General features: G+C 54.7%; 1 protein-coding gene across 11 annotated transcripts in view; it reads left to right on the top strand.

Annotated features, from left to right (window-relative positions):
* Positions 1 to 12,423, top strand: part of Pitpnm2 (phosphatidylinositol transfer protein membrane associated 2) — a 114,537-nt gene that overhangs the window by 97,556 nt on the left and 4,558 nt on the right. For 4 of the 11 annotated variants that reach the window (XM_048343055.1, XM_048343061.1, XM_048343056.1 and 1 more), the window contains exons 8-19: positions 474 to 569; positions 2,406 to 2,510; positions 2,873 to 2,943; positions 5,139 to 5,386; positions 5,804 to 5,993; positions 6,253 to 6,372; positions 7,208 to 7,434; positions 7,694 to 7,872; positions 8,775 to 8,945; positions 9,441 to 9,590; positions 10,589 to 10,753; positions 12,236 to 12,397. In XM_048343055.1, the coding sequence (XP_048199012.1) occupies positions 474 to 569; positions 2,406 to 2,510; positions 2,873 to 2,943; positions 5,139 to 5,386; positions 5,804 to 5,993; positions 6,253 to 6,372; positions 7,208 to 7,434; positions 7,694 to 7,872; positions 8,775 to 8,945; positions 9,441 to 9,590; positions 10,589 to 10,753; positions 12,236 to 12,397 (1,884 nt within the window). Of the gene's footprint in view, positions 1 to 473; positions 570 to 2,405; positions 2,511 to 2,872; positions 2,944 to 3,237; positions 3,415 to 5,138; positions 5,387 to 5,803; positions 5,994 to 6,252; positions 6,373 to 7,207; positions 7,435 to 7,693; positions 7,873 to 8,774; positions 8,946 to 9,440; positions 9,591 to 10,588; positions 10,754 to 12,235; positions 12,398 to 12,423 lie in introns of those variants that run through there. The other 7 variants (XM_048343058.1, XM_048343062.1, XM_048343060.1 and 4 more) reach the window with 5 other exon arrangements.

Genomic DNA, 12,423 nt, shown 5'->3' with positions numbered 1-12,423 from the left:
TTCATGGTTCAGACCCATTTGATCAAACATATGCTCTGGACTTATGCACCATGCCCTCCTGCACCCACATTCCTCCTGGACACGGCTCCTTTTTTTGTTGGCTAGTCCTGGGGTCTGGGCACCCTAAGCTTCTCTTGCTCAAGACTAGCATTCTACCTCTTGAGCCACAGCACCACTTTTGGCTTTTTCTGTTTATGTGGTACTTGAGGAATGAACCCAGGGCTTCTTGCATGCTAGGCAAACACTCTACCGTAAGCCACATTCCCAGCCCCAGAGGCCCTTTTGAAGGAGCTTCTACCCAGATAGGCCCAGTCTACTTCACCATTTTTGTTCTCTTTCATCTCTGGTGAACCTTCCTGGACAGCTTCTGAGGATGCCCACCGTGTTTTCCTTCACACCTCCTTGCTTTCCACAGTAGGCTGCTGGGCTCTCTGCCTACAGGCCAGAGGTCAATATGCGTTTTTGCTTTCCAGCCAGCCCTTCCCGCCACAGCATCTCAGAGTGGAGGATGCAGAGCATTGCTAGGGACTCAGATGAAAGCTCAGATGATGAGTTCTTCGATGCTCATGGTAGGTTGGAGGTACCTGCACCCTTGGGTTTTCTTGAGTAAAGTGGGACCTACTGCTGGAGAGAGGACAGCCTAGGGGCTGGAAATGGGGCATGGAGAAGGGGATGACACCATAAGGAGCCCAGTGCCTTTGAGTCTGGGGTGTCAGGCTCACTCTGGACAGACGTCAGAATATGCTGTGGGCCTGGTGGGAGGCCTCTCTCTGAAACCTTAAAAAGAGATACATAGTGACATAGGCATTTTCCTTTTTTGTTGTTGTTGGTTGTAGGGCTTGAGCTCTTCAGCTCAAGGCTAGCACTTTACCACTTGAGCCACAGAACCACTTCTGGTTTTCTGGTGGTTAATTGGAGATAAGAGTCTCATGGACTTTCCTGCCTGGGCTGGCTTTGAACTACAATCCTCAGATCTCAGCCTCCTGAGTAGCTAGGATTACAGGCGTGAGCCACTGGTACCTGGCACATAAGCACTTTTCTATATGTGAATTTACTTCTGCAAGAACTATAAATTACAATGTTCTGTATTTGTATTTTATTTTGTACTTACCTTGTTTGTCTTGATTAAATACAATAATTCATATTAAATTAAATATGCACATAATGTAGACACTTTAGAAAACATAATAGAGAATAGATGAGCTTCCAATTTCCACACTAATCCCAAAATGAGCACTGCAAGCACACAATCAATGGCTCACTGGTGCTGGAAAGATGAAAGTGCCCAAGTCCTCTCACAGCCATCAGTGGGGCCCAACAGGCAAGCACAGAAAGATGGGTCCCCCTGCAGGCTGGTAGCAGAGCCAGCCTCACTGCATGCAGCAGAACAGGGGCTCAGAAAGGGATAAGGACTTGCCTACAGATGCACAGCAGTTAAAGGACACTGAGAGCCTTCTTGTTGCCACAGGCATAGCTTCAGGGGGACAGAAGAGTTGCTCCAACATGGCATCTTAGTTAACTTATCAACAGGACACACATAGGGGTGTGGGTTAAGTGACACCTCATGCTAAAACCAAAACCAGAGATATCAGCTATTTGGGAGGCAGTGGAAAGAGGACCAAGAGTTTCAAGCCAGCTGAGGCCAAGGGCTAGCAGTGTAGGTTTTTGCTGTTGTTGTTGTTGTTGCCAGTCCTGGGGCTTGAACTTAGGGCATGAGCACTGTCCCTGGCTTCTTTTTGCTCAAGGCTACTACTCTGCCACTTGAGCTACAGTGCTACTCTGGCCTTTTCTATATATGTGGTGCTGAGGAATCAAACCTAGGGCTTCATGTATACAAGGCAAGCACTCTTGCCACTAGGCCATATTCCTAGCCCAGTGTAGTTTAAATAGTTAGGCAGCATGAGGTTCTGGTTCAGATATCTGCTCCTGGGGGGGAGGGAGGCATCACCTGATAAATAGGTAAACAAAAGAACCAGGTTCAGCCACATAAAGGAAGGAAGCAAAGAGATATCCATTGTGGATAAGCCTTAAATGTGTGATAGTACATGTGGTTCTGTTGATGGGAGAGGAAGTAGATTGGTTGCTGGTGGCCAAGGCAGAGAGTGACTGGCTGTTCATAGGTGGAGGTTCCCCTGTGGCTAACAAAAACATTCCACAGTTGGGGAGTGGCAGCTGTGGCACAGCACTGTGAATGTACCCACTGCCACATTAAAATAGTTTAAAAGGTCATTTTTAATAATATGTGTGTGTTACCACAACTTTAAAAAAAAAGGGTCAGTTGTGTGTGGGCTGTATGACCATCCTCCTAGGGAAGGGAGAACAGAACCCAGCATACAGGGCACGTGGGACTGGGAAGCACAGGTCCCTGCATGGCTCCCAACCTCAATGAAGGCCTCTCCTCCCAGAGGACCTGTCTGACTCGGAGGAGATGTTCCCCAAGGATATCACCAAGTGGAGCTCCAACGATCTCGTGGACAAAGTGGAGAGCCCAGAGCCAGAGGACACACAGGGTGACCAACTTGGGGGTGTGGAGTACCCAGAGCCAGAGGACACACAGGGTGACCAACTTGGGGGTGTGGGGTACCCAGAGCCAGAGGACACACAGGTGACCAACTCGGGGGTGCGGGGTACCCAGAGCCAGAGGACACATGGGGTGACCAACTTGGGGGTATGGGGTACCCAGAGCCAGAGGACACACACGGTGACCAGCTAGGGAGGTGTGGGATGCAGAGGACACACAGGGTAACCAACTCAGTGCATAGTGATGGGTTTAAGGGGACCCCTGAGCCCTGAGCTCCTCTTACCATAGTCACAGGCTTGGACCAGGCTGCCCTGCTACACCTCAGCTCAGACTGTGACTTCTGTTTTGCAGACAGTCTGTACCGCCAGAGTGGCCCTGAGTTCAGGGTGGCCTCCAGTGTGGAGCAGCTGAACATCATTGAGGTAGGTGCCCACTGGGTGCTACAGACTAGGGTTGTGCTGCCTGAGGCTGCAAGGAGGGGCAAGGCATAGAGGAGTACAGAACTGCACAGAGGAGTACAGAACTGCACCAGAGCATCACATCTATGCCCCCAGGCACTGGCTGGAGGGGCCCACCCTACCCTTTGCTCACTGCCTTTCTAGGGAGGATTTGCCAGCCTCTCTCTCTGAGAAACAGGGACAGCAGATAGCTCTCATGGAAGATCTTGACCAAGCTCCACTTGTGGGAAAGTGAAATGAGAAACTTATAAATTCCAGATGAAAAATAAGATCTTCACCTTGTGCCTATGCCCAGCCTGTCTGTTGTCCCTGAAGATAAAAAGACGGAAGGAGAGGACACAAAAGCCATCTAGGCAGAAGTGATGTGGCATGGCCTTCAAGGTGGCACATGGAGTCAGGCAGAGCTCAGTGTATCAATAAAGCTGTCTTTGTGGAGCTTGTGTCCACTCGGGGTTCTTTGCTGGCGCTCACACCCCTTCCTTCACCTGCCGGTGGTCAGAGCTGTTTGCCCCGGGGTCAGGAGCCATACTGTGGTCACCACACTGCCATGGCCCCAAGAAGCTTAAGGTGGAAATGGCATCTCTGTGGGGACTCAGTTCCCTTGGTAAGATCTGGGGAGGAGAATCCACACCACTCTCCACTCCTGGGGTTTTCTGTTTTGAGGTCTGAGGTCTCAGTGGGCTTTTCTGGAAGGGCAGATAGAAGAAGGGAGTGATTTCAAGTTGCTGCTTAGTGGCTAAAGCAGTTGCACACAGCTCTGACTGCCCCGGCGGGAAGGGCATGAGGGGCCCAGGGCTGGGCTCTGCCTCGGGATGTGCATTTGGAGCCCAGCATGATTCTGGGCCACCACCATCCAAGTCAGACCCCCCTGCTGGCAATAATCCTCAAACTAGAACCTTCCCTTGTGGAAGGAGGACAGCTTTACGGAGACACTGATGGGGGCACCCTGGCTCTCCAGAGCTGGCCCATGGCACACATGGGCTCTGTTCCCTCATGGCTCAGGGCAGGTAAAATTCCGTGCAGAGTCCAGCCTGACAGTGTGTGCAGCATTCTCTTGGCCCCGAAGCACAGACCCGCTTATCCTTAGATGACTCGGTGCCTTTGGACTAGCTCCCTAACCTGGGTACAGGCAGGCAGCCATAGACTTTGGCCTTCAGTATTGGAGAGAACATTCTTGTCGCACGAGCCTAGTGGGGCTGTCCAGCCATTCCTCTAACCAGGCCAGTCACTCTTGGGCGGGCCCTCTATTGATCCTGACCTACAACTGGTCTCTGTGAGTAACCTTCCCCATCCCACACTCACACTGTGGACATACCTGACATATCATGTACTCCTCAGTGCCCCTCCTCAGGTACCTCCCCCCATGTCACATGAAGCTCACATTGGAGCTAGTGGGAGGGTCCTGGGAATAGGACCATGGCCTGAGTTTGGCTGTTTGGGAGAGCCTGGGCCTCTGTGATCGAGTCTGGCTTGGTGCTGACATTCAGTGTGTCCAGAGTGATGCTAGCTCAGTCCCTGGGTCTCTCCTCTCCTATCACTTCTTCTCTGAAGATAATCCCTGGATGTCATTCTGGGGTCCCAGTTAGACCTTACAAATAGACCTGGCCAGTAAGAAGGTGTTAGGACCCTCTAATCAGACAGACAGCTGGTGCTGCCCTCCCTGAAGAGACCTTAGGCCCTGCCTCTGTCAAGGTGTCTCTGCACTTGGGAAACTTGGTCTTAGAGAATTCAGGAATAGCAGGGCTATGGTCCAAGGAGTTCTTAGAAGAATTCAGAGCCAGGCTCTGAGTCAGTGATGGCCTTGACTGCTCAGGCCAAGATAATCCATGTCCAGAAGCATACTGGGCAGCCTACCCCACCCCTACGCTGTTCTCTCTGCAGCGGGGACCCTAAGCAGAAACTACTACCTGGGCCATGAAGAAAGTGGAGCTGGTGCTTTTGGAGAAATAGACCCTCCCTTGTGTCCCTTCCACCGTTCTCCACTAACATCTAGTCTCTGCAGGGACCCCAAGGAGCCTAGGCAGCAAACCCCAGACCCCATAGCTAGATACAAAATAGGGCCTTTAGAGGGAGCAATTGGGTCAAGACAGGCTTCCCCACACACACACACAAAGCAAGAATGTTCTGGACATGAGTGACACCCACCCCTGCCCATGCAGGATGAGGTGAGCCAGCCACTGGCCATACCACCCTCCAAGATCCATGTGCTGCTGCTGGTGCTGCATGGAGGCACCATCCTGGACACAGGCTCCGGGGACCCCAACTCCAAGCAGGGTGATGCCAACACCATCGCCAACGTGTTCGACACAGTCATGCGTGTGCATTACCCCAGCGCTCTGGGCCACCTTGCTATCCGCCTGGTACCGTGCCCTCCCATCTGTGCTGATGCCTTTGCCCTTGTCTCCAAGTGAGTGACTTTTTCCTACAGGCACTTGTCCTAGCCCTCAGTACATGGTCCTCCCCTCTGTCCCTAGAGCATCATGGGGCTCTTCCAGTATAGGATCCCCTGTCCAGATGTCCTGTCCTGCCACCCAACCCTCTGCCTGCCTGGAGGCAGCAGAACCTATGCAGAGCTGCTATGCAGAGTTCCAGGAGGGTGGACCCAAGGTTGACCTTCAGTTTCCAGTTTTGTAGTGGGATGCTGATATCCTCCATCTTCTAAGGAGCCCTGGTCCCTTAAACCTGCCCAGGGCCTGGTCCCAGAGTATCTCTGTGAGCACTTGGGAACAGGCAGCTCTAGCTTCCTGTCCAAGGCAAGGGAAAAAGGCCCTTTGGGTTGGGCTGAGGCCACCTTCCTTCTCTTGACCTGGCCTCTCACCCCTAGCTTGAGTCCCTACGGCCATGACGAAGGCTGTCTGTCCAGCAGTCAGGACCACATCCCCCTAGCTGCCCTGCCCCTGCTGGCTACTTCCTCACCTCAGTACCAGGAGGCAGTTGCCACGGTGATTCAGCGGGCCAACCTTGCCTATGGGGACTTCCTTAAGTCCCAGGAGGGCATGACCTTCAATGGGCAGGTGAGTGGATTACAGAGGCGAAGACTGTAGGGTGGGCTGGCCAGAGGACCAGGGGTATTCCCCTGGTGCTTTCCCTTTAACACCCACAGTGGAGTGGACACCCAGACCCCTGGACCCCTCCTGCCTCCAGGTCTGCCTGACTGGGCACTGTGTTGGGGAGGGTGTGGCCTTCAAGGGGCCCTTCCTGCCTCCAGGTCTGCCTGATAGGGCACTATGTTGGGGGAGGGTGTGGCCTTCAATGGGACCCTCCTGCCTCCAGGTCTGCCTGATTGGGGACTGTGTTGGGGGCATCCTGGCATTCGATGCCTTATGCTACAGCAGCCAGCCCGTGTCGGAGAGTCAGAGCAGCAGCCGGCGGGGCAGCGTGGTCAGTGTACAGGTACCTGAGCAGTGGGCACAGTGCAGGAGGACCCTCCATTGTGCCCAAACCTTCACCAAGGCCCAAACCTTCACTAAGGCCTGCAGTTTCCTGTGGGCCATATAGAGTGGCCACTGTGCCTGCTGCAGGCCACCAAGCTATCACTTTGGCCCCGTGCTGCATGCACCCTGAGCAGCATCCAGCAAAGACCTCAAGAGCTGACTTGGACATCACCCAGCCTAGATCCACTTATTCTGTTCACTTGACAAACTATCCAAGCCCCTGAGCCCCTGCAGTAGCTCCCCTCCAGGCCATGACCTGAGGGCTGAGAGAGGCACGGGGGATGGAGGATGCCCACCCAGGACTTGGGGTGAGGAGTTAGAAAAGGTTTACACTGGTGCAAAGGAGTTGGAGAGCATTCCTTAGGAACCTCCGCCCACCAAGAGGATGAGAAGGGCAGGAGCTGCTGGGGCAGGTGACCAGAGATGGCAGGGTAGTAACATAGGAGTGGGGAACCACTACAGCATGGTTTCATGGACCACCAACCAAGGTCTGCACTGCACAGAGTGGGCTCTGGTCCTGGGAGGTGAGAGGGGCAGGCCCTGGTCCCCCATCACAGAGTAGCCAGTGGCCTAAGGAAATTTATCAAGATCCTGAGTGGCCAGCTGGGCCAGGAATGAAGGCTGGTAAGAAGTGGCCAGTGGTTTAAGCCACAGGGGACAAAAGTGTCCCTTTTTCCCTCTGGTTTGGGCAAACTCTTGTGGATGGGCAGTGGCCATGTGAGCCTGGAGTCAGGAGGGTAGGACTGGACAGTCCAGTAGCCAGACAACAGTGAGCATCCATGGGGCCATTTCAGGACGCTGACCTGCTGTCCCCGGGCATCCTGGTGAACACAGCACACTGCTCTGGCGGCGGTGGCAGTGCCTCCAGCCTAGAGAGCAGCCGGCACCTCAGCCGCAGCAACATCGACATCCCCCGCGGTGATGGCACTGAAGACTCCAAAAAGCAGCTGCCCCGCAAGCGGAGCGACTCCTCCACCTATGAGCTGGACACCATTCAGCAGCACCAGGCCTTCCTGTCCAGGTAAGGCTCCAGGGACAGGCTGATCAACAAAGGGTGTACCACACCAGAGGGAGGAGTGACCTGATTTGCTGGCCAGGGGCCAGCTTGCCACATGGGAAACACTGTCCTGACAGTGGGCAGTGCAGTCCAGTCAGTGCTGTCCTGAAGATAGTTGGCTCCTGACGGTGTGACTGTCACCCGAAATGTCCTGACAGGTGCTAGGCAGCTGTCTTCTCATGAGACTGGGGGCAGCCCCCTTGATTTGCATGTCTCCCTGCAGCCTCCACGCCAGTGTCCTGAGGAACGAGCCCAGCTCCCGCCGCTCCAGCAGTTCCACCATGCTGGATGGTGCTGGAGCCCTGGGCAGGTTTGACTTCGAGATTGCTGACCTCTTCCTGTTTGGTTGTCCACTGGGGCTGGTTCTGGCCTTGAGGAAAACGGTCATCCCTGCCCTGGACGGTGAGAACCCTATAGGGACAGGCAGGGGTGCACAAGCTGGGTAGTGGTCTCAGGATGCATACTGAGGCTTTGGCCACACCCAGCCCTTCCACCTCCCTGACCCACAAAGACTTCTGGCCTCTGTTGCTTCAGTGGCTCAGTTGCTGGTGTCTCACACTTGCTGCTTCTCTCAAAGCACCCAGGAATAGATGCTGTCAGGGTCTGGGGACAGACCCAGTTTCTAGCTGGAAGACCCTCCAAGAGGGAAGCTGGGAAGCCGGGCATCCCAGGTCTTCCTGGGTGCAGTGCCTTCCTGGCTTCACAATAGCCTGGGCAGCCCATAGTAGCCAGAATAGCCCCTGAAAGGCCTAGCTGAACACCCACCAACATTAAGTGAGCCATGGTGCTGGGTTAAAATGCTGGCCCTGAACCATCCCCCTCCCACAAGACAACCATAGCCTTAAAGGGACCCAGGGGCTAGGCAGGCTTTCCAGGACAAAACTGTCCCATAGACTCATACATGTGCAGAGGCTACCACGGGACCCTTCCACAGCCACCACAGGCAAATGAGGGGGCCATGAGTGCTGCCCTGGAAAACTCCAGCTTTTGCACTAAGTGGGGAGTCACAGCATGTACTTCAGTGTCTGATAGAATGCGCACAGCCGTACCTGTGCCCTGACCCTCACACACTCTTCCTCACAATTCTAGGAGTGGTCTTTGGAGGGGAAAAAAATGAGGAAATTTTTTCATTGAGGTGTTGAGGATGTAGCTAGTGATAGGGTGCTTGTCTAGCACGTGCAATGGGATTCCATCCTCAACACTGAAGAAAAAAATCCAATTTGAAAGAGATGTGGCAAAGACAGCCTGGGACCCAGGCCTGGCCTCCTGACCTGCTTTCTGTGTATTGGGTCCCCTGTTCCCAGTGTTCCAGCTGCGGCCAGCCTGCCAGCAAGTGTACAACCTCTTCCACCCTGCGGACCCATCAGCCTCCCGGCTGGAGCCATTGTTGGAACGGCGCTTCCATGCCCTGCCGCCCCTCAGTGTCCCCCGCTACCAGCGCTACCCGCTAGGGGATGGCTGCTCCTCGCTGCTGGGTAAGGCTCCCAGGAAGGTGGATCTGGAGTGGCCTTGGCAGTGCCACTCCCCTTAGGGCTCTTCCCAAGGGGAGGGTTGGGCACTGACACCTGTTCCCAGTGGATACCTGGTGGGGTCAGCCAGTAGTGAGTCTCAAGTGACTTCTTCCTGTCCTGCCAAGGACACTGGTCAGGACTTCCCCGGGTGGCATGGGGCAGCCAGGGCTGGTTCTCCCGCCCAGCAGGCACACAGCTAAGGACCCTAGAAGGCCTGGTTGAGTTGTACACATTGTGAGTTGGGTCCAGGCAGCTGGTCCCGACACAGGGCAGAGTGGAGGATGTGGGCTGGAATGTGAGAGGGGCCTCCCTAAAGTGGCCTGTCCCTGAGCCCCAGCGTGTCCCACCTGACACCGTGTCATGTCCTGGTCCTTGAGCCTGAGTCTATGTCAGTGGGTGTACAGCGGCCACTCGAGTGTCTGTTCTTGTCCATTCTGTTCTCTCCCTGACTGCCTCCAGTTGAGACCGTGCAGAGAAACCCTGAGCTGGTCCTGGAAGGTGGCCCCCTGGCCCCTCTCCCCCAAGGGGATGGCTTCCTGGAAACCAGTATCCCTGTTCCCGCGCTCACCTGGCAAGATGGGCCCCGCCCAAGTCCGGGCTGTGCTGAGTGTGTGTACCCCTCCATGGTGACCAACATCTGCTTAGCTGCTGACCCCTGGTCCTTATGCCCCCCCCATGCCCTCTTTGGCCACTCAGAGTTGTGGGACATTGGTAGTGCAACACCCTGGGGAGTTGGTCTTGGTGCCTCCTCACCGCACGTGGAGTACCAGTGGTCCAGAGATCGGTAGAGGAGAGGCTGTGCTAGGGTCATGCAGCATGCCAGTGACATCCACAGGTGCTGAATCTTCTTGAGGCTGACAGAAGCCAGAAATGGGGTGAAGCCTTGACAGCACCTCCCACCCCTTACCTAGGAGAGGCAAGGAGTTGGATTCTCTGAGCCCCTGAGTTTAAAACTCCAGTACAACGGTGGGGGTGGGGTGGAGGGAAGGAAAGGAGGAAGGCAGGGCCAGCCTCACTCCCTGAGGATTGAGGATGCCAGGCCCCTCCTGCACCTGCCATCCAGACCGGCACCTTGGGCTGAGTCCTGACCTCAGCCAGGACCCAAATGAGCCTGGCTGGAGGCTTGAGCACCCAACTTTGTGCCAGATATCCATGAGGAGCTGACTCAATCTGATCCATGCATGAAGACCCCCTCTGTACTCAGCATATGAAGGGCTTCTAGAGAGCCAAGGCTGCTGTGGTTTGTGTCCCTCAAACCCAGGTCAGGCTGTACTGCCTGGCAAGCTGTGAGTCAAGGCAGGATGGGACTGCTGGAGACCAGCTTAGGAGCCATACGGGGCAAGTGGTGGCCAGGGGGGGCAAGATCCCAGGCTTTGCCTCCCTACCTTGTCTCTGTACTGTCTGTCCGTCCATCCTTTCATGCCTCAGCCCTCCTTGTCCCTGCCTCCATTCAGACCTTTGGCTCTTGCTACCTTGAGCTGCCCCCTCCCTAGTCTTCCCAGCCCAGGCGCATGCTGAACCCAGCACGCTGGTCCCCCTCTGGGCTGGAAGGACTAGGGCCAGGCTGGGCCTCTCTCACCTGGACCTCCGTCCCTGTCTACCTGTAGCAGATGCACTCCAGACCCACAACACGGTCTTCCAAGAGCATGTGGCTCCTTCATCACCTGGCACCGTTCCAACCAGCCGTGGCTTCCGCAGAGCCAGTGAAATCAGCATTGCCAGCCAAGTGTCAGGCATGGCTGAGAGCTACACAGTGTCCAGCATTGCCCAGAGTGAGTACCACTCCTGTGCCCTTCTCATTGTCTCAGTGGGCTCAACTGTGACCCATAGGACAGCTGGCCATATCTGTAGCCATTCCTAATTGCCACACTTGGGGAGCCGGTGCTAGTGGCATCTAGCTGGTAAAGTGGACCCCACTCAGGAGGAGCTGGAGAGGGGACACCAAAAGGCCCATAACCCCTCTTGCCACTTGGCCCTGCCCACCTCAGAAGCTCCAACTAGCTGGAAACAGAATCCAGGGTACAGGTTCTTGGGGCTGTAGTTGGAGCAGCCGCACTAGAGCTGAGGCTGGTGTCAGTGTTTCTAGTTTCTTTGGGTTTTGTTTTGGTAGGCTTTTTTGGTCATGGGGCTTAAATCAGGGACTGGGCGCTGTCCCTGAACTCTTTTTGCTCAAGGCTAGCACTCTACCATAGCTACACTTCTGGCTTTTTTTTTTTTTTTTTTGGCCAGTCCTGGGCCTTGAACTCAAGGCCTGAGCACTGTCCCTGGCTTCCTTTTTTTGCTCAAGGCTAGCACTCTGCCACTTGAGCCACACCGCCACTTCTGGCCGTTCTCTGTATATGTGGTGCTGGGGAATCGAACCCAGGGCCTCATGTATACGAGGCAAGCTCTCTCGCCACTAGGCCATATCCCCAGCCCCCAACTTCTGGCTTTTTTTTTTTTTTTTTGGCCAGTACTGGGCCTTGGACTCAGGGCCTGAGCACTGTCCCTGGCTTCTTCCCGCTCAAGGCTAGCACTCTGCCACTTGAGCCACAGCGCCGCTTCTGGCCGTTTTCTGTATATGTGGTGCTGGGGAATTGAACCTAGGGCCTCGTGTATCCGAGGCAGGCGCTCTTGCCACTAGGCTATATCCCCAGCCCAACTTCTGGCTTTTTGATGGTTAATTGGAGTTAAGAGTCTCACAGTCTTTCCTGCCTGGAACTGGCTTTGATCCGCGATCCTCAGATTTCAGCCTCCTGAGTAGCTAGGACTGTAGGTGTAAGCCACCAGTGTCCAATGGGTTGTTTTTTTTGTTTTTTTGTTTTTTGTTTTTTCTCAGTCCTGGGGCTTGAACTCAGGGCCTGGGCACTGTTCTTGTGCTTCTTTACTTAAGACTAGTACTCTACCACTTGAGCCACAACACCACTTCTGGCTTTTCTTGAGTAGTTTATTTATTTATTTTGTTTGTTTTTTGCCACTTCTGGCCGTTTTCTATATATGTGGTGCTGGGGAATCGAACCCAGGGCTTCATGTATATGAGGCAAGCACTCTTGCCACTAGGCTATATTCTCAGCCCCTTGTTGGAGATAAAGAGTCTCATGGACTTTCCTGCCTGGGCTGGCTTTGAATCGTGATCCTCAGATCTCAGCCTCCTGAGTAGCCAGGATTACGGGCATAATTCTGGCTGGTTTTGTCTTTCTTATGGGGAGAATCTGGCCCCTGGTAGTATGGTATCCCATGGTATCTGAGCTGTTCCCCTTGTTCTTGCTTCTCAGAAGCCCCCTCATCGCTCAGCCACACCCCCAGTGTCAGGCGCCTGTCCCTTCTCGCCCTGCCCTTCCCATCCCCAGCCACCCTTGGCTCTCATCCCCAGGGCAGGCAGGCGAGCCCTAGCCTGGAGAGGGCCCCCTGCCTCCCTGACTTGGACGTCGGAGAAGGTACCGGCTTACAGCACTCTCTCTCT

This window comes from Perognathus longimembris, chromosome 3, assembly GCF_023159225.1.
Source record: "Perognathus longimembris pacificus isolate PPM17 chromosome 3, ASM2315922v1, whole genome shotgun sequence".
NCBI classification, from domain to species: domain Eukaryota; kingdom Metazoa; phylum Chordata; class Mammalia; order Rodentia; family Heteromyidae; genus Perognathus; species Perognathus longimembris.
Note: the sequence above shows the minus strand (reverse complement) of the source record. Positions and strands in the feature narration are given on the sequence as shown.